The sequence below is a fragment of the Nerophis lumbriciformis genome, linkage group LG33 (genome assembly GCF_033978685.3).
Source record: "Nerophis lumbriciformis linkage group LG33, RoL_Nlum_v2.1, whole genome shotgun sequence".
Lineage (NCBI taxonomy): Eukaryota > Metazoa > Chordata > Actinopteri > Syngnathiformes > Syngnathidae > Nerophis > Nerophis lumbriciformis.
In genome coordinates, this window is record NC_084580.2 from 18,742,501 (window position 1) to 18,765,000 (window position 22,500).

At 38.3% G+C, this 22,500-nt stretch overlaps 1 protein-coding gene across 3 annotated transcripts in view; it reads right to left on the bottom strand.

The window, feature by feature from the left end:
* LOC133575898 (coiled-coil domain-containing protein 39-like) overlaps positions 1-22,500 on the bottom strand; it is a 69,583-nt gene that overhangs the window by 30,074 nt on the left and 17,009 nt on the right. For all 3 annotated transcript variants that reach the window (XM_061928806.1, XM_061928807.2, XM_061928805.1), the window contains exons 8-13: positions 17,572-17,675; positions 10,066-10,198; positions 9,732-9,926; positions 6,430-6,597; positions 4,692-4,829; positions 62-270 (exon numbers count right to left, since the gene is read on the bottom strand). In XM_061928806.1, coding sequence (XP_061784790.1) covers positions 62-270; positions 4,692-4,829; positions 6,430-6,597; positions 9,732-9,926; positions 10,066-10,198; positions 17,572-17,675 — 947 coding nt within the window. The remainder of the gene's footprint in view (positions 1-61; positions 271-4,691; positions 4,830-6,429; positions 6,598-9,731; positions 9,927-10,065; positions 10,199-17,571; positions 17,676-22,500) is intronic.

Below are 22,500 nucleotides of genomic sequence, written 5' to 3' on the forward strand. Positions count from 1 at the left end.
AGCGTGATGAGTCATTGAAAGTGATTTTTTTTTAGGCCATAATTGAGTTGTCTTTCTGTACCTGATTCCCAGTCTCTCCTGCTCGGTGGTCCTCAGCTGCTGGCCGAGCATTTGTGTGTAGACTCTGATCTCCTCTTGCCTCTCCTGGATGGCTTTTTTCACGTTCAGCTGTCTTTTCTCCAACGACACCACGCTGTTGGCCTTGTTGAACAGAAGATCCCTTTTGCGCTTCACCTCGAGCTTGGAGATGTTTTGCTCCACGATGTGCTCCTGATCAGAGAGAGGTATGACGGTGTTAGGGACGCTGACTTATACAAACCCCAAAACCAGTGAAGTATGGTAAAAAAAAAAAAAAAACAGAATACAATGATTTGCTAATCTTTTTCAACCTATATTCAGTTGAATAGACTGCAAAGACAAGATACTTAACATTCAAACTGGAAAACCTTGTTATTTTTTGCAAATATTAGCTCATTTGGAATTTCATGCCTGCAACATGCATCCAAAAAGCTGGCACGAGTGGCAAAAAAGACTGAGAAAGTTGAGGAATGCTCATCAAACACTTATTTGGAACATCCCACGGGTGAACTGGCTAATTGGGAACAGGTGGGTGCCATGATTGGGTATAAAAGCAGCTTCCATGAAATGCTCAGTCATTCACAAACAAAGATGGGGTGAGGGTCACCACTTTGTCAACAAATGCGTGAGCAAATTGGCGAAAAGTTTAACAACATTTCTCAACCAGCTATTGCAATGAATTTAGGGATTTCACCATCCGTAATATCATCCAAAGCTTCAGAGAATCTGGAGAACTCACTGCACGATGATACTACAGACCTTGGATCCCTCAGGCGGTACTGCATCAAAAAGCGACATCAGTGTGTAAAGGATATCACCACATGGGCTCAGGAACACTTCAGAAAACCACTGTCAGTAACTACAGTTGTTAGCTACATCTCTAAGTGCAAGTTAAAACTCTACTATACAAAGCAAAAGCCATTTATCAACAACACCCAGAAACGCCGCCCGCTTCGCTGGGCCCGAGCTCATATAAGATGGACTGATACAAAGTGGAAAAGTGTTCTGTGGTCCGATGAGTCCACATTTCAAATAGGGTTTGGGAACTGTGGACGTGGTGTCTTCCGGAACTAAGAAGAAAAGAACCATCCGGATTGTCACAGGCGCAAAGTTGAAAAGCCAGCGTCTGTGATGGTATGGGGGTGTATTAGTGCCCAAGGCATGGGTAACTTACACATCTGTGAAGGCACCATTAATGCTGAAAGGTACATACAGATTTTGGAGCAACATATGTTGCCATCCAAGCAACGTTACCATGGACGCCCCTGCTTATTTCAGCAAGACAATGCAAAATTCACTTCTTCACCAATGCATTTAATGCATCATATTCATATTTTCAGGTGGAATTATTTCCCATTCTTGCTTGATGTACAGCTTAAGTAGTTTAATAGTCCGGGGTTTGTGTTGTGGTATTTTAGGCTTCATAATGCGCCACACATTTTCAATGGGAGACAGGTCTGGACTACAGGCAGGCCAGTCTAGTACCCGCACTCTTTTACTATGAAGCCACGTTGATGTAACACGTGGCTTGGCATTGTCTTGCTGAAATAAGCAGGGGCGTCCATGGTAACGTTGCTTGGATGGCAACATATGTTGCTCCAAAACCTGTATGTACCTTTCAGCATTAATGGCGCCTTCACAGATGTGTAAGTTACCCATGTCTTGGGCACTAATACACCCCCATACCATCACAGATGCTGGCTTTTCAACTTTGCGCCTATGACAATCCGGATGGTTCTTCTCTTCTTAGTTCCGGAGGACACGACGTCCACAGTTCCCAAAACCTATTTGAAATGTGGACTCATCAGACCACAGAACACTTTTCCACTTTGCATCAGTCCATCTTAGATGAGCTCAGGCCCAGCGAAGCCGGCGGCGTAAAATACCACAACACAAACCCCAGACTATTAAACTACTTAAGCTGTACATCAAGCAAGAATGGTAAATAATTCCACCTGAAAATATGAATATGGTGCATTCAATGCATTGGTGAAGAAGTGAATTTTGCATTGTCTTGCTGAAATAAGCAGGGGCGTCCATGGTAACGTTGCTTGGATGGCAACATATGTTGCTCCAAAACCTGTATGTACCTTTCAGCATTAATGGCGCCTTCACAGATGTGTAAGTTACCCATGTCTTGGGCACTAATACACCCCCATAACCATCACAGATGCTGGCTTTTCAACTTTGCGCCTATAACAGTCCGGATGGTTCTTTTCCTCTTTGGTCCGGAGGACACCACATCCAGTTTCCAAAAACAATTTGAAATGTAGACTCGTTAGACCACAGAACACTTTTCCACTTTGTATCAGTCCATCTTAGATGAGCTCGGGCCCAGCAAAGCCGGCGGCGTAAAATACCACAACACAAACCCCAGACTATTAAACTACTTAAGCTGTACATCAAGCAAGAATGGTAAATAATTCCACCTGAAAATATGAATATGATGCATTCAATGCATTGGTGAAGAAGTGAATTTTGCATTGTCTTGCTGAAATAAGCAGGGGCGTCCATGGTAACGTTGCTTGGATGGCAACATATGTTGCTCCAAAACCTGTATGTACCTTTCAGCATTAATGGTGCCTTCACAGATGTGTAAGTTACCCATGTCTTGGGCACTAATACACCCCCATACCATCACAGATGCTGGCTTTTCAACTTTGCGCCTATAACAGTCCGGATGGTTCTTTTCCTCTTTGGTCCGGAGGACACCACATCCAGTTTCCAAAAACAATTTGAAATGTAGACTCGTTAGACCACAGAACACTTTTCCACTTTGTATCAGTCCATCTTAGATGAGCTCGGGCCCAGCAAAGCCGGCGGCGTAAAATACCACAACACAAACCCCAGACTATTAAACTACTTAAGCTGTACATCAAGCAAGAATGGTAAATAATTCCACCTGAAAATATGAATATGGTGCATTCAATGCATTGGTGAAGAAGTGAATTTTGCATTGTCTTGCTGAAATAAGCAGGGGCGTCCATGGTAACGTTGCTTGGATGGCAACATATGTTGCTCCAAAACCTGTATGTACCTTTCAGCATTAATGGTGCCTTGGGCAATGTGTAATGCGTAAGTTACCCATGCCTTGGGCACTAATACACCCCCATACCATCACAGATGCTGGCTTTTCAACTTTGCGCCTATGACAATCCGGATGGTTCTTCTCTTCTTAGTTCCGGAGGACACGACGTCCACAGTTCCCAAAACCTATTTGAAATGTGGACTCATCAGACCACAGAACACTTTTCCACTTTGCATCAGTCCATCTTAGATGAGCTCAGGCCCAGCGAAGCCGGCGGCGTTTCTGGGTGTTGTTGATAAATGGCTTTTGCTTTGCATAGTAGAGTTTTAACTTGCACTTAGAGATGTAGCGACCAACTGTAGTAACTGACAGTGGTTTTTTGAAGTGTTCCCTAGCCCATGTGGTGATATCCTTTACACACTGATGTCGCTTTTTGATGCAGTACCGCCTGAGGGATCCAAGGTCTGTATTATCATCGCTTACGTGCAGTGAGTTCTCCAGATTCTCTGAAGTTTTGGATGATATTACGGACCGTAGATGGTGAAATCCCTAAATTCATTGCAATAGCTGGTTGAGAAATGTTCTTAAACTTTTCGCCAATTTGCTCACGCATTTGTTCACAAAGTGGTGACGCTCGCCTCATCCTTGTTTGTGAATGACTGAGCATTTCATGGAAGCTGCTTTTATACCCAATCATGGCACCCACCTGTTCCCAATTAGCCTGTTCACCTGTGGGATGTTCCAAATAAGTGTTTGATGAGCATTCCTCAACGTTCTCAGTCTTTTTTGCCACCTGTGCCAGCTTTTTGGAAACATGTTGCAGGCATCAAATTCCAAATGAGCTAATATTTGCAAAAAATAACAACGTTTCTCAGTTTGAACGTTAAGTATCTTGTCTTTGCAGTCTATTCAATTAAATATAAGTTGAAAAGGATTTTCAAATCATTGTATTCTGTTTTTATTTACCATTTACACAACGTGACAACTTCACTGGTTTTGGGTTTTGTACAATACTGCAATATTTATCAGCAGTGTTATACCCCAAAATTAAACTTTTAAAAAAAGAAGCACTTTTAAAAAAGAGAAGTATCCTACACTTAAATAAATAAATAAAAATAAATAAATAAATAAATAAAAAGAGAAGTACTGAAATGACTGAATTAATTAATTAATTACATATTACAAAACTGTTGTATACTAATTCATAGATGTTATTTTATTATATAAAAAGGTCAGTAAAAGATTCTATATATTTGTAAACGCTTGAAGTGGGAAAGGGGTAGGATTAAATAAGCTTTGCTTCTTCCTACTCCTTTTCGGGCATGATGTAAAATGAAATGATATGAAATTGTGTGATGTATTATGATGTAAGTGTGTTCATGTTCGAAATAAACTAAAGAAAGAAAGAAAGAAAAGTATCCTACACTTAAATAAATAAATAAATAAAAAGAGAAGTATCCTACACTTAAATAAATAAATAAAAATAAATTAATTAATTAATTAATAAAAAAATAAAAAATAAAAAGCACTACTAAATATATCCCAAATATGAAAATAACGAGTAGTCGTCACATGAGCGTTGTACCTGGTTCTTGAACCCGAGTATCTTCATCTCTCGTTCTATGTTACTATTGATCAGCTTCAGCTCTATGACTTTGTTGTACAGCTCCTCCTTCTGAGCGGCAGAATCCTCCCTCTCCTTCCTCAAGTAGCGAATGTCCTCCTGTCACAAAGACAACACTTAAGTGTCGGGGCGTCCTGATACGACTTTTTCACTTCCGAAACGATACCGACAGTAGAGCCTCGAGTATTGGCCCACATCATAGTACAAACTTTTATTATTTTGGGAATGTTATTTTCGAAAAAAGTTGAATGATGCAGACACCCTTGTTACTGGATACTTTTTAATACGCCTTGAACACTTTATATTATGCAACCATCATATTTGATGCATGTTTATATTGACAAATGTCATGTTTTACACTGCAATTTGTTCAATTAAGGACATAGCTTGTGTGCTATTGTGTGCTTAGCTGTTTGTAGCTAAAAATTAAGTGCATAATGCAGTTGAATGATGCGGACACCTTTGTTACTGGATACTTTCTAATACGGCATTGCCTTGGAGACTTTGCGTCTGTTGTAATAGGAAACTATAATGAATTAATACTTGTTTATATTGACAAATGTCATGTTTTACACTGCACTAGTGTTGAATAAAGGACATTTAATAACATATTGTCTAACTTGTGTGCTATTGTGTGCTTAGCTGTTGTGTAGCTCTTCGTAGCGTACAGCCTACCATGTTTACTTTTTGTAAATTCACTAAAATACGAGGAAAGATTAAACTTTGTGTGTTTGTTGGGCGACAATTAGATGTTAACTGGCTTTGAACATGTAAACGCCGCTGAATGCTTGTATCGCAGCTTGCATCGGATGTTTTACATGCAAGCCGATATCAATACTTACAACACACTCGTATCATTTTGTAGTGTGGAATGTTAGAAAAGGGCTCGATCAAGTGAAATTAATTATTGACTTTTAAAGTGGAGTGGTAATTTCCCACAATAATTAAATTAAATGCATGATGCAGGAAGTTGAATGATGCGGACACGTTTGTTACTGGATACTCGCTAATACAACACTGCTTTGGATATATATAATTAATTGATACTTGTTTATATCGACAAATGTAATGTTTTTACACTGCACTAGTGTTTTATAAAGGACATTTAATAACATATTGTCTGGCTTGTGTGCTATTGTGTGCTTAGCTGTTGTGTAGCTCTTCGTAGCGTACAGCCTACCATGTTTACTTTTTGTAAATTCACAAAAATACGAGGAAAGATTAAACGTGTGTGTTTGTTGGGCGACATTTAGATGTTAACTGGTTTTAAACATGTAAACGCCGCTGAATGCTTGTATCGCAGCTTGTTTTACATGCAAGCCGATATCAATACTTGTATCATTTTGTAGTGTGGAATGTTAAAAAAGGGCTTGATCAAGTGAAATTGCCACAATAATTCAATTAAGTGCATGACGCAGGAAGCTGAGTGATGCGGACACGTTTGTTACTGGGTACTTTCTAATACGATATTGTCTTAGCTGTTGTGTACATGCTAGTAGCCTTTAGCCTACTATGTTTACCTTTTGTAAATGACTCGACTAAAATAGAAGAAATTGCTTGACACAAGTAAACGCGCTGCAGGACTGCTTGTATTGGAGCTTATATGGGATACTGTAAATGCAAGCTGATATCATCCAATACTTGTTTTTCTCTGCTGGTATCAGCTAAGATGAGGGAATAACAGCGTGGACTGTCTGACCTCAGACTCCTTGATTTTGCTGATCATCTTGACGGACGCCTTCTTCTTCTCCTCCAGCGCTTGTTTGAGCTCCGTTATCTTTATCTCCATCTCTATCTTCTCGTCAGAGTCACCGACAACACCTTGAATTCGTGCGAGCTTTTTGTCCAAAATGATCAACAGGGAGTCCTGGTGCAGAAAAGCGACATGTGCTTGTGAGAATTGCAGGCCGTGGTCGTGAGAGCACTGGGAAAACTCGCAATCTCACCAAGTGTATATTGCTCATTTCTAGTTAAAATATCTGAACAAACTTGATACAATTCACAAAGCCCTGAATAATAATACAAGGAGACAAATTAACTTTTAAAATATAAATTACTTTTTCTAATTGCTCTTTTTAATATCACTTTTAAGTTTTTAAAGCTTACATATAATGTATTTCTACAAATAATCTTATCAAGATAAATTTGACTTGTTCTATTGGCAGATTTTTTTGCTCATTATAATTTATGTTTGCTTGTAATGAGCAAAAAAATCTGCCAAAATTGTCTTAGTAAGAAAATAGACATTATATCTAAACTTTAAAAACTTAAAACTGTCTTGAGTTTCCAAAAATTTCTACAACTCTTATTTTTTTGTGATAGAGTGATTGGAGAACAAACTTGTTTGTCACAAAAAAGATATAGGGGCCATATTTAGAGGAAAAATGTGTCTGGGGGCCGGAGGATATATATATATATATATATATATATATATATATATATATATATATATATATATATATATATATATATATATATATATATATATATATATATATATATATATATATATATATATATATATATATATATATGTGTATGTCTATATATACATGTATATAAATGTATATATATGTACATATGTGTGTGTATATATATATATATATATATGTCTATATATACATGTATATATATGTACATATGTGTGTGTATATATATATATATATATATATATAAATTGTCAATAAAAAAAATTATAGTGCAAATGAAAATGCAGCCTCACCTCTTTAGTCATATTTTTTGCGCTTAAGAAACTTCTCTATGACTTTAGCTCCAGACTTCTTATGTTGGTTTGATATTGTTATTACTGCCACAAGTGGTGGAAAAGTGTATTACAGCTGAGAAACATATTTTTTGGCGGCACCTCTAAGGGGCGCTCGCGGCCCAACAATATGGTCAAGAAACACTGGTATAAGACACACAACTTCACAATACTATTAAGTATAGTATATAAGCTTTGATAGCTAATTTTAAGATCCGTTTTAAGTTTTTAAAGTTTATATATAATGTCTATTATCAATAAATCTTACCAAGACAAACACATTTTTTGCTCATCACAATCAAACAAATTGTAATAAGCAAAAAAATCTGCCAATAGAACAAATTTGTCTTGATAAGATTATTTGTAGAAAGACATCATATCTAAGCTTTATAAACTTAAAAGTGATCTTGAAATTAAAATGATTTGCAAATACGTCTCAACCTATATTCAATTGAATAGACTGCAAAGACAAGATACTTAATGTTCGAACTGGAAAACTTTTGTTATTTTTTGCAAATATTAGCTCATTTGGAATTTGATGCCTGCAACATGCTTCAAAAAAGCTGGCACAAGTGGCAAAAAAGACTGAGAAAGTTGAGGAATGCTTATTTGGAACATCCCACAGGTGAACAGGCTAATTGGGAACAGGTGGGTGCCATGATTGGGTATAAAAGCAGCTTCCATGAAATGCTCAGTCTTTCACATACAAGGATGGAGCGAGGATCACCACTTTGTCAACAAATGCGTGAGCAAATTGTTGAACAGTTTAAGAACAACATTTCTCAACCAGCTATTGCAAGGAATGTAGGGATTTCACCATCTACGGTCCGTAATATCATCCAAAGGTTCAGAGAATCTGGAGAAATCACTGCACTAGGCGATGATATTAGGGACCTTCGATCCCTCAGGCTGTACTGCATCGAAAAGCGACATCAGTGTGTAAAGGATATCACCACATGGGCTCAGGAACACTTCAGAAAAGCACTGTCAGTAACTACAGTTGGTCGCTACATCTGTAAGTGCAAGTTAAAACTCTACTATGCAACGTGAAAACCATTTATCAACAACACCCAGAAACGCCGCCGGCTTTGCTGGGCCCGAGCTCATCTATGATAGACTAATCCAAAGTTGAAAAGTGTTCTGTGGTCTGACGAGTCCAAATTACAAATTATTTTTGGAAACTGTGGACGTCGTGTCCTCCGGACCAAAGAGGAAACGAACCATCCGGACTGTTCTAGGCGCAAAGTTGAAAATCCAGCATCTGTGATGGTATGGGGGTGTATTAGTGCCCAAGACATGGGTAACTTACACATCTGTGAAGGCACCTTTAATGCTGAAAGGTACATACAGGTTTTGGAGCAACATATGTTGCCATCCAAGCAATGTTACTATGGACGCCCCTGCTTATTTCAGCAAGACAATGCCAAGTCATGTGTTACAACAATGTGGCTTCATAGTAAAAGAGTGGCCTGCCTGTAGTCCAGACCTGTCTCCCATTGAAAATGTGTGGCACATTATGAAGCCTAAAATACCACAACGGAGACCCCCGGACTGTTGAACAACTTAAGCTGTACATCAAGCAAGAATGGAAAAGAATTCCACTTAAAAAATGTGTCTCCTCAGTTCCCAAACATTTACTGAGTGTTGTTAAAAGGAAAGGCCATGTAACACAGTGGTACAAAATACCCCTGTGCCAACTTAAATTCTAAGTTAATGATTATTTGCAAAAAAAATAATTAAGTTTCTCAGTTCGAACATTAAATATCTTGTCTTTGCAGTCTATTCAATTGAATATAAGTTGAAAAGGATTTGCAAATCATTGTATTCTCTTTTTATTTACCATTTACACAACGTGCCATTTTCACTGGTTTTGGGTTTTGTAATTATAGCTCAATGTTTATTTACCAATACCGCAAAGAATGGTTGGTTTAGATATTTTGACTATTGAGGCGGAATAGCTCGGTTGGTAGAGTAACCGTGCCAGCAACTTGAAGGTTCCAGGTTCGATCCCCGCTTCCGCCATCCTAGTCACTGCCGTTGTGTCCTTGGGCAAGACACTCAACCCACCTGCTCCCAGTGCCACCCACACTGGTTTAAATGTAACTCAAATATTGGGTTTTCACTATGTAAAGTGCTTTGAGTCACTAGAGAAAAGCGCTATATAAATATAATTCACTTCACTTGAAGTGAGATTGTGAGTTTTTCCCGTGAGCTGGCTTTTACTGGAGTTATTTTCCTACCTTTTCATTCATGATCATCATCTGTTTGACCAAGTACTCCTCCTGTTTCCTCATCTCCACCTCCAACGTGTTGACCGTAGATCTGCTCCTCACTATTTGGGCAATTAAATTCTTCTCCTGCTTCTTGGAGTCCAACACGTGCTGTTTGCAACGCACAAACTCCTTGCTGCGCTCACGCAGCTGCGAGTCCAGCTCCTGCCACACAAAATGTTGCAAAAGAGCCGTCAATAAATTGACCAAATGTGATTCCCATGCGAACTTCTATGATATTTTCCTTTTGGCAGTTTTTTTATGAATCCTGCAGACCAAAATGCTACGAATAAAAACTCTTCACCTTGATGACTAGCTCCTCTTCCTTGAGGTAATTCTCCATCTGTGCAGCTCGCTCCTTCTCACTCAGGGCGTTTTGTATCACAGCTTTTAGCTTCTGCTCAAGAGCCTCATTTTGGGCTTTGGTCTGATTCAGTCTGTAACACACACACACACACACACACACACACACACACACACAAAGTTAATTGTTTACCAAAACCCTTTAATGCACTGGTGTCAAACTCAAGGCCCGGGGGCCAGATCGGGCCCGCCACAACATTGTATATGGTAATAATATGCTTTAATAAAGTTTAAGTTAAAGTACCAATGATTGTCACACATAAACTACCGTATTTTTCGGACTATACCATAAAATACGGTATGTGAATAGGTTTGAAACAAGAAAGTGTTTTACATTTAGAAAAAAATCATATTATGACCACTTTGATGCGCCTTATAATCCGGTGCGTCCATAAAATACGGTATATGAATAGGTTTGAAACTGAAAACTGAAACATTTTAAGCGTTGAAAGTTTTAAAAATAATGATATATGGCCGCGACCCATACTTGCCAACCTTGAGACCTCCGATTTCGGGAGGTGGGGGGTGGGGGTGGGGGGCGTGGTCGGGTGTGGGGCGGGGGGCGTGGTTGGGGGCGTGGTTAAGATATATATATAAGAAATACTTGACTTTCAGTGAATTCTAGCTATATATATATATTTTTTTTTATTACATATATATATATATATATATATATATACATTCCATATATACTTCCATCACGCAAGACCTACTGACTCAAGCACTAGACTTCGCCTCAGACTACGACTCAATCACAGGCAACGAAAGAAACATCATCCACGCAAAAAACTCCATTCTCATCCACAACAGTACACCATGGCAAAAAAAGAACAATGCAACATTTGACGTCACTATGGGAAGTTTTGACGGAGCAGAAACGTGTGAACTCGTTGGGAGTTTCCTCCTCTCCCAGCTCGCTAGCCTCAATCTGAACCTTGGTATTTACCGTGATGACGGACTGGCAGTGTGTCGCGCCTCGCCAAGGAGCAGCGAGAATACCAAGAAGCGCATATGCCAAATTTTCAAAGAGAACGGCCTACGGATCACGATTGAAGCCAACAAGCAAACCGTCAACTTCCTTGACGTCACTTTCAACCTGAGAAATAACAGCTACCAACCATTCACGAAACCCAACACAACACTCCAATACGTGCACCATGACAGCAACCACCCACCCACCACCACGAAAAGAATACCTACCGGAATTAATAAAAGGCTATCGATGCTGTCATCTAGCAAAGCTGAATTTGACCAAGCAACCCCCCCGTACCAAAAAGCCCTTGAAGAAAGCGGATACAATTTCACCCTCACCTATGAACCCACGCCAGGAAACCAACCAAAAAAGAACAGAAAACGAAACGACATCATCTGGTTCAACCCCCCATACAGCAAAAACGTCTCAACTAACATTGGACACAAATTCCTCAATCTGATTGACAAACACTTTCCCAAAGACAACACCCTAAGAAAAGTATTCAACAAGAACAACATTAAATTGAGCTACAGCTGTATGAACAATATACGACAAATCATCTCAAACCACAACAAAACAATTGCAAATGAGCCGTCGGCCCCCGGACAGAGCGACTCCAAAACCAACAAAGGTTGCAACTGTCGAAAGAAACCTGATTGCCCTCTCAACGGGGGTTGCTTACAAACATCAGTTGTCTACCAATCTAAGGTAACACGCAAGGACATTAACATATCCGACACATATGTAGGATTAACCGAGGGAGAATTCAAAACCAGATGGAACAATCACAAGGCTTCTTTCAGGAACCAAAACCTGCGGAATACCACAGAACTCAGCAAACACATTTGGGACCTCAAAGACAATAATGTTGAATATTCAATAACATGGCAAATTCTTGCATCCAGCACACCTTACAATAGTGGTAATAAAAGATGCAACCTATGCTTGAAAGAAAAACTGTTTATTATTTACCGTCCAGACCTGTCATCCCTCAACAAGCGCAGCGAAATTGTAACAGCATGCCGCCACAGACGGAAACACCTCCTAGGTAACACATGAGCCAATCACCACGCCCCTACACCAGCCTGTACCCACCCACTCTGTGCCCTATATAATCCATGGTATGTGAATGCTCCCATTAAAATCTCCTGATGATTGAGGGAACCCCCCCTCATGAAACAGGCCTGTAGAGATGAAATAGTCTTGTGATTTTTTTCCCACACATACATATATATATATATATATATATATATATATATATATATATATATATATATATATATATATATATATATATATATATATATATATATATATATATATATATATATACATAAATAAAATAAATACTTGAATTTCAGTGTTCATTTATTTACACGTATACACACACATAACACTCATCTACTCATTGTTGAGTTAAGGGTTGAATTGTCCATCCTTGTTCTATTCTCTGTCACTATTTCAGAACACACACATTATACAAATATACATTATAAAATCAATAAGAAAACGGGAGCTCTAATTCGGGAGTCTGAATTAGGATCAGAAGTTCCTATATAAACATTGCGTACTCACGTCGCCTTTTTGCATTGATTACTGCAGCTGTGCACTGGATTCATTCACAAATACAAACTACAACTCACAAACGCTTTCGAGTTAGGCGCCACCATCAGAATGTGTACTTAAACTTATAAAGATCACATGGATATTATTCAGTGAGTTGATTCACCAAAACGAACCTGTTATACAGGAGGAAAAAGCACACAGGACGTTCCAATTGTTCACAGACTGGTCGCGCTCATCAGAATGACAAGACACTTCCGGTCTGCAGGTGATAGCATTCAATTGGGAAGAAACGCCCTACTGCCCCCTACTGACCAATGTGAATACTGATAAATGTGTAATGACAGCTCCAAAAACGAATTCAAACCACAAAATAAAATAAATAAATCAACACAGAAATGTGACACATATGCATGTACAGTAGATGGCAGTATTGTCCTGTTTAAAAGTGTCACAACATTGCTGTTTACGGCAGACGAACTGCTTTACGGTAGACGAAAATTTGACTGCTGTTGTTGTGTGTTGTTACCGCGCTGGGAGGACGTTAATGAAACTGCCTAACAATAAACCCACATAAGAAACCAAGAACTCGCCCTCGATCATTAGCTGTTTAAATTGTGGGAAAGCGGACGTGCGAACAGGCTGTCAACACGTCACTCAGGTCCGCATGGAGCTGGAGGGGGCGTGGCCTCCAGCTCGGCCTGAATTTCGGGAGATTTTCGGGAGAAAATTTGTCCCGGGAGGTTTTCGGGAGAGGCGCTGAATTTCGGGAGTCTCCCGGAAAATCCGGGAGGGTTGGCAAGTATGCCGCGACCCCAAAAAGGGACAAGCGGTAGAAAATGGATGGATGGATGGACTTACTTCTAACACAGCGTGTCCGTTTTTAGTCGCTTAGGATGCTTAATGTAGTTTTGAATAAAGTCGACTCGAGGGTTAAATAAAACCTCAGACTTGTTTTTAATGAACATTTAGGACGGAGGTCTGCAACCTGCGGCTCTTTAGCGCCGCCCTAGTGGCTCTCTGGAGCTTTTTGAAAAATGTATGAAAATAGAAAAAGTTTTATGTTTTCTGTAGGAGGACAACATGACATAAACCTTCCTAATTGTTAGAAATCCCACTGTTTGTATTAAACATGATTCTCTGATGAGAGTATTTGGCGAGCGCCATTTTGTCCTACTCATTTTGGCGGTCTTTGAACTCACCGTAGTTTGTTTACATCATACTTGCCAACCCTCCCGAATTTTCCGGGAGACTCCCGAAATTCAGCGCCTCTCCCGAAAACCTCACGGGACAAATTTTCTCCCGAAAATCTCCCGAAATTCAGGCGGACCTGAGTGACGTGTCGACAGCCTGTTTTCACGTCCGCTTTCCCACAATACAAACAGCGTGCCTGCCCAATCACGTTATAACTGTAGAATGATGGAGGGCGAGTTCTTGGTTTTTATGTGGGTTTATTGTTAGGCAGTTTCATTAACGTCCTCCCAGCGCGGTAACAACACACAACAACAGCAGTCACGTTTTCGTCTACCGTAAAGCAGTTCGTCTGCCGTAAACAGCAATGTTGTGACACTCTTAAACAGGACAATACTGCCATCTACTGTACATGCATATGTGACAATAACATCTACGGCTTTTAGAGAGTGAAGTGCACAACTGCGCACACAACAAGGAGAAGAAGCAGAATGCATCATCAGAGAGGGTGTTCAGCATGGTTAGAAAAATAGTGAAAGAAAATAGAACAAGGATGGACAATTCAACCCTTAACTCAACAATGAGTAGATGAGTGTTATGTGTGTGTATATGTGTAAATAAATGAACACTGAAATTCAAGTATTTCTCTTATATATATATATATATATATATATATATATATATATGTATATTTTATTTTTATATATATATATATATCCATATATATATATATATATATATATATATATATATATATAAATAAAAAATAAATAAATAAAAAATAAAATATATATATATATAGCTAGAATTCACTGAAAGTCAAGTATATCTTACATATATATATATATATATATATGAAATACTTGACTTGGTGAATTCTAGCTGTAAATATACTCCTCCCCTCTTTTTATTCAAGAAAATGTTTTTAATTAATTTATCTTATTTTATTTTATAAACATTTTTTTTTGAAAGTACCTTATCTTCACCATACCTGGTTGTCCAAATTAGGCATAATAATGTGTTAATTCCACAACTGTATATATCGGTTGATATCGGTATCGGTTGATATCGGTATTGGTAATTAAAGAGTTGGACAATATCGGAATATCAGCAAAAAGCCATTATCGGACATCCCTAGTATGTATTGAATCATTTAATTTCCTATGTCCTCTGTGTATTTAATTTATATTTGCATGTCTCATGACGCATTATCTGTATGTAATATTGGCTGCATTTCTGATTGTTCCAGACCACAGCAAACGTAACCCATCTTGCATAGATTCATTAGAAGAAGACAGCCTGCCGTTTCCTTTTAACTTGGACACACACATCTACTAAACCTTTGGCCATTCTAAGACAGTCATTTAGAGGAGTTATCTCACCCCCTGAGAAGTTTTACTAATGTTGTCCAATGTTGTAAAATGTGTAGAATAAATATTACATTTAAACATTTCTGTCAACGAAGCGTTGTGTCAGCCTGCGACACAAAGTCATTTTGATAGTAGGCTAACATAGCTTATATAGACACTTATATCATGTATTGACTTCATTATATCACTTATAGAAGGCTTTTAATTTTTTGCGGCTCCAGATAGATTTTTTTTTTGTTGTATTTTTGGTCCAATATGGCTCTTTCAACATTTTGGGTTGCCGATCCCTGACTTAGGCCTACTACGCTACCATATTTTAATTTTGATGGCACCATTTTTTTTTTTGAGGTGGTACTTGGTGGGAAAAAGTTTGAGAAGCACTGTCTTGCACCATAAACGCCAAAATAAAAAATTCCAAGAAGGGTCAGAAAACGAAAAAAACTTAAAAGACCCGTTTCTTTAACTGAAAAAAACTGCCAAAAGTATCAACTACCCTATTTTTCGGACTATAAGTCGCAGTTTTTTTCATAGTTTGGCCGGGGGTGCGACTTATACTCAGGAGCGACTTATGTGTGAAATTATTAACACATTACCGTAAAATATCAAATAATATTATTTATCTCATTCACGTAAGAGACTAGACGTATAAGATTTCATGGGATTTAGCGATTAGGAGTGACAGATTGTTTGGTAAACGTATAGCATGTTCTATATGTTATAGTTATTTGAATGACTCTTACCATAATATGTTACGTTAACATACCAGTTGGTTATTTATGCCTCATATAACGTACACTTATTCAGCCTGTTGTTCACTATTCTTTCTTTATTTGAAATTGCCTTTCAAATGTCTATTCTTGGTGTTGGCTTTTATCAAATAAATTTCCCCAAAAAATGCGATTTATACTCCAATGCGACTTATATATGTTTTTTTCCCTTCTTTATTATGCATTTTCGGCAGGTGCGACTTATACTCCGGAGCGACTTATACTCCGAAAAATGCGGTAGGTGTGGGGAGATTATCCTCTGCATTTGACCCATCACCCTCACCCCCTGGGAGGTGAGGGGAGCAGTGAAGCGCAGCGGTGCCCGCGCCCGGGAACCATTTTGGTGATTATTCCCCCAATTCCAACCCTTGATGCTGAGTGCCAAGCAGGGAAGTAATGGGTCCCATTTTTATAGTCTTTGGTATGACTCGGCCGGGGTTTGAACTGACTGTTGTGTTTTAGTGTGTTCCTGCCTTCTTTGTTGTCTGCACCTGTGTTTTAGTGATTCGTCCTCGGCGAGGGGCGGACCTGGTGACACACCTGCTCGCAAGTAGCCCGCCAGTATTTAGGCTCGTCACCTACAGCTTGACCTTGCTGGTCATTGTTTCCCAAACTCCGCACGTGCATGCGCCTACTTCGCCTCGTGGCACGTTGCTTTCCCTTGTCCTGTTATTTCTAACTTATTTGTGTTTGTTCCCTAGCCTCCTTGAGGCAGCAAAGACTTTATGCGGTGCTTGGTGCGTCCTGGCTTTTCCCCTTGCCAACCACTGAGGAACCTGTTTTGTTAATATTCATGGTGTGCACTTCTGCCCCATCGCTTTTTGTTACACTTTTTGACTTATTAAATGTATTCCTTTTTGTATTTCAAACTTGCCTCCCATCTCTGCATCCCGGGGTCACCCCCCTTGACCAGTTCATAACACTCACAACCTACCGATCTCAGGGCGGACACTCTAACCACAATGCCACCAAGCAGAATATTTTCTCACTAAATGTATTTGTTCTTTTCATTTTGATATTCAAAAGATACATGAACTGCATCGCTAAAGGCAGTGCCATCATAGCACTCCCTTATTATTGTTGTTTGGGTGAAAATCAGCAGACATTCGAGAGAATAGTTTCCCTGAAATTCGGGAGGGTTGGTAAGTGTGATGCTGTCAAGCGGCATTCACATAAAACTCGCGGGCCGCACTAACATTACATTTTCATATTAAGGTGCGGGCCACGTCTCTGAGACCCCTGGTTTATACATAGCACAAAGCAAAAAAAAACTTTGTATGTAGTGTTATTTCATTTTAAATGTCAAAAGAGTTTTGTGGCTCCCATTGTTTTCTTTATTTTGTGAAACGGGTCAAAATGGCTCTTTGAGTGGTAAAGGTTGCCGACCCCTGGTTTAAGCGAACGTAAAAAAAAAGCGAATAATCAAATGCTTAGGCAATAATGCAATATTTTTGTTTTTAAATCATATATTTACAAGTGGCCCTCTGAGGGCAGACAAAACTACGACGTGGCCCTCAATGAAAGCAAGTTTGACACCCCTGCTCTAATGGGTTTTACCAATAATGCTGTAAAGTATGACTGACCTGACTTTGTTGTTCTGGATGTCTTCCTTATGCCTGCAGATGTGGGACCTCATTAACTGCACATTGGACATTGTTCTGTCCAGTAGGGCTTTGGAACTTTTCAACTGCAACAACAGACAATCGTCATTTAAAAATCCTCACAAAAATAGATAACCAAAGTCCCGTATTTTTCGGAGTATAAGTCGCACCGGAGTATAAGTCGCACCTGCCGAAAATGCATAATAAAGAAGGAAAAAAACACATAAGTCGCACTGGAGTATAAGTCGCATTTTTTGGGGAAATGTATTTGATAAAAGCCAACACCAAGAATAGACATTTGAAAGGCAATTTCAAATAAATAAAGAATAGTGAACAACAGGCTGAATAAGTGTACGTTATATGAGGCATAAATAACCAACTGGTATGTTAACGTAACATATTATGGTAAGAGTCATTCAAATAACTATAACATATAGAACATGCTATACGTTTACCAAACAATCTGTCACTCCTAATCGCGAAATCCCATGAAATCTTATACGTCTAGTCTCTTACGTGAATGAGATAAATAATATTATTTGATATTTGACGGTAATGTGTTAATAATTTCACACATAAGTCGCTCCTGAGTATAAGTCGCAACCCCGGCCAAACTATGAAAAAAACTACGACTTATAGTCCGAAAAATAGGGTAGTTGATATTTTTGGCACTTTTTTTCAGTTAAAGAAACGGGTCTTTTAAGTTTTTTTCGTTTTCTGACCCTCCTTGGAATTTTTGATTTTGGCTTTTATAGTGCAAGACAGTGCTTCTCAAACTTTTTCCCACCTCAAAAAAAACATGGTGCCATCAAAATTAAAATATAGTAGCGTAGTAGGCCTAAGTCAGGGATCTGCAACCCAAAATGTTGAAAGAGCCATATTGGACCAAAAATACAAAAACAAAAAATCTGTCTGGAGCCGCAAAAAATTAAAAGCCTTCTATAAGTGATATAATGAAGTCAACACATGATATACCGTATTTTTCGGAGTATAAGTCGCACCGGAGTATAAGTCGCACCTGCTGAAAATGCATAATAAAGAAGGAAAAAAACATATATAAGTCGCACTGGAGTATAAGTCGCATTTTTGGGGGGAAATTTACATGATAAAAGCCAACACCAAGAATAGACATTTGAAAGGCAATTTAAAATAAATAAAGAATAGTTAACAGGCTGAATAAGTGTACGTTATATGAGGCATAAAGAGAACGTGCCTGGTATGTTAACGTAACATATTATGGTAAGAGTCATTCAAATAACTATAACATATAGAACATGCTATACGTTTACCAAACAATCTGTCACTCCTAATCGCTAAATCCCATGAAATCTTATACGTCTAGTCTCTTACGTGAATGAGATAAATAATATTATTTGATATTTTACGGTAATGTGTTAATAATTTCACACATAGGTCGTCCCTGAGTATAAGTCGCACCCCCGGCCAAACTATGAAAAAAACTGCGACTTATAGTCCGAACAATACGGTAGTTGATACTTTTGGCACTTTTTTTCAGTTAAAGAAACGGGTCTTTTAAGTTTTTTCGTTTTCTGACCCTCCTTGGAATTTTTTATTTTGGCTTTTATAGTGCAAGACAGTGCTTCTCAAACTTTTTCCCACCTCAAAAAAAACATGGTGCCATCAAAATTAAAATATAGTAGCGTAGTAGGCCTAAGTCAGGGATCTGCAACCCAAAATGTTGAAAGAGCCATATTGGACCAAAAATTAAAAAAATAAAAATCTGTCTGGAGCCGCAAAAAATTAAAAGCCTTCTATAAGTGATATAATGAAGTCAATACATGATATAAGTGTATATATTAGCTATGTTAGCCTACTATCAAAATGACTGGCACAACTCTTCGTTGACAGAAATGTTTAAATGTAATATTTATTCTACACATTTTACGACATTGGAAAACATTAGTAAAACTTCTCAGGGGGTGAGATAACTCCTCTAAATGACTGTCTTAGAATGGCCAAAGGTATAGTAGATGTGTGTGTCCAAGTTAAAAGGAAACGGCAGGCTGTCTTCTTCTAATGAATCTATGCAAGATGGGTTACGTTTGCTGTGGTCTGGAGCAATCAGAAATGCAGCCAATATTACATAAAGATAACGTGTCATGAAACATGCAAATATAAATTAAATACACAGAGGACATAGGAAATTAAATGATTCAATACATACTAGGGATGTCCGATAATGGCTTTTTGCCGATATTCTGATATTGTCCAACTCTTTAATTACCGATACCGATATCAACCGATATATACAGTCGTGGAATTAACACATTATTATGCCTAATTTGGACAACCAGGTATAGTGAAGATAAGGTACTTTAAAAAAATAATAATAATAAATAAATAAGATAAATCAATTAAAAACATTTTCTTGAATAAAAAAGAAAGTAAAACAATATAAAACAGTTACATAGAAACTAGTAATTAATGAAAATTAGTAAAATGAACTGTTAAAGGTTAGTACTATTAGTGGACCATCAGCACGCACAATCATGTGTGCTTACGGACTGTATCCCTGCAGACTGTATTGATATATATTGATATATAATGTAGGAACCAGAATATTAATAACAGAAAGAAACAACCCTTTTGTGTGAATGAGTGTAAATGGGGGAGGAAGGTTTTTTGGGTTGGTGCACTAATTGTAAGTGTATCTTGTGTTTTTTATGTTGATTTAATTTTTTAAAAAAAACAACAAAAAAACGATACCGATAATAAACAAAACGATACCGATAATTTCCGATATTACATTTTAACGCATTTATCGGACATCTCTAATACATACAAAAAGCTAGCCTAAATAGCATGTTAGCATCGATTAGCTTGCAGTCATGCGGTGACCAAATATGCCTGATGAGCACTCCACACAAGTCAATAATATCAACAAAGTTCACCTTTGTGCATTCACGCACAGTATAAAACGTTTGGTGGACAAAATGAGACAAAGAATGAGTGGCATACAACGCGTCTTTCTGTGGCTGTGTCGGAGAAAGTCGTACATGTAAACAAACTACGCTGAGTTCAAGGACCGCCAAAATGAGTAGGACAAAACGGCGCTCGCCAAATACTCTCATCAGAGAATCATGTTTAATAGAAACAGTGGGATTTCTAACAATTAGGAAGGTTTGTGTCATGTTGTCCTCCTACAGAAAACATATTAAAACAAAAATTTAATTTTTCCCCGCTAAAGAGCCGCAGGTTGCAGACCTCCGTCCTAAATGTTCATTAAAAACAAGTCTGAGGTTTTATTCAACCCTCGAGTCGACTTTATTCAAAACTACATTAAGCATCCTAAGCGACTAAAAAACGGACACGCTGTGTTAGAAGTAAGTCCATCCATCCATTCATCCATTTTCTACCGCTTGTCCCTTTTTGGGGTCGCGGTCAAACTTTCAACGCTTAAAATGTTTCAGTTTTCAGTTTCAAACCTATTCATATACCGTATTTTATGGACGCACCGGATTATAAGGCGCATCAAAGTGGTCATAATATGATTTTTTTTCTAAATGTAAAACACTTTCTTGTGGTCTACATAGAATAGAATAGAATGGACTTTATTGTCATTATATTTGCATATAACGAGATTAAGGACTCCAACTTAAGGTGCGGTAGTGGGAACAAATATGGGGTAAAAATAAATTACACAACAGGTAATAAAGAAAAAACTAACAATTGAAATAAACAGACTACTATGCAATAATAATAATAAGCAATTCTGCACAATATACAAAACACTTTAGAAATACAAAATACTGTGCAATATACAGAACAGGACAAGAGTACCAGAGTAATAAATAACAATCAGTGTCGGACGTATTGCACTCGAAGGGTAATATTGCACAGTAGGGTATTAGGGTAGGATATTGTATAGGGGTGAATTATTATTATAAGTGAGAGTTCACCATTACATAACATGTTATGGTGGTTCTTTGGTCAAAATGTTGCATAGATGATGTTTTACAGATCATCTTCAAGTCGCTTTCTGAGCTTCGCTTCAAGATGCGCCGTTTTGTGGGCGGTCTTATTTACGTGGCTCACCTTCGACAGAGTCTTCTCTTTGTTGTAGCGGTGTAGCGTGCAAGGACGGGAGTGGAAGAAGTGTCAAAAGATGGAGCTAACTGTTTTAATGACATGCAGACTTTACTTTAATCAATAACGGAGCAGCATCTCCTCACCCGTGGCTCACTAGTGCATCAACAACGCCCGGAAATGTGTCCCGTGAAAAAACGGCCGACCGGAACTCTCTAATAACTAAAGTTCCTTGGGTGAATAATGTAAACTCACCACACCGGTATGTTTTAGCACTTTCATGGCGAGTTTACTGACAAATATAAGTAAGAACTTTACATTATTTTATATTAGAAAAGGCAACAGCGGATGATGAATGTCCCATAACAAGAAGATAGAGAAAAAGAAGAAGCTTATCGACTATGTTATCGGCACGGACTACAGTGGCAGACGTGCGCACATTTTCAGGACTTATGCAGATCTCAAATACACATCAGCAGGTACCAGAAGGTAAGAAAAGTTGATTTTGCATAATATTGTGAAACAAAACGCCAGATAATATGTCTGCTAATGGGTGCCATTTTGCGGTCCTTATACACACACCATAATAATACTTGTATCTCTGACTACAGTAGCCGTTAATGGGCCGACAATCCATTAAGCGGTGCGGCTTCAAAGTCGTACTAAAACATTTTTGACAGATTTTTGAGCGCCGTGTGTAAGGTTCTTTATTTTCAATGGAACATTTAAAGTTGTGGTGTTGTTTACTGGCGTCATATTGCAGTCTACACGTATTTCTTATGTGTGGCTGCCATCTACTGGTCACACTTATCATTACACCATGTACAAAATAACATAGCTTCGAGGTTGGTAAGCACAACCACA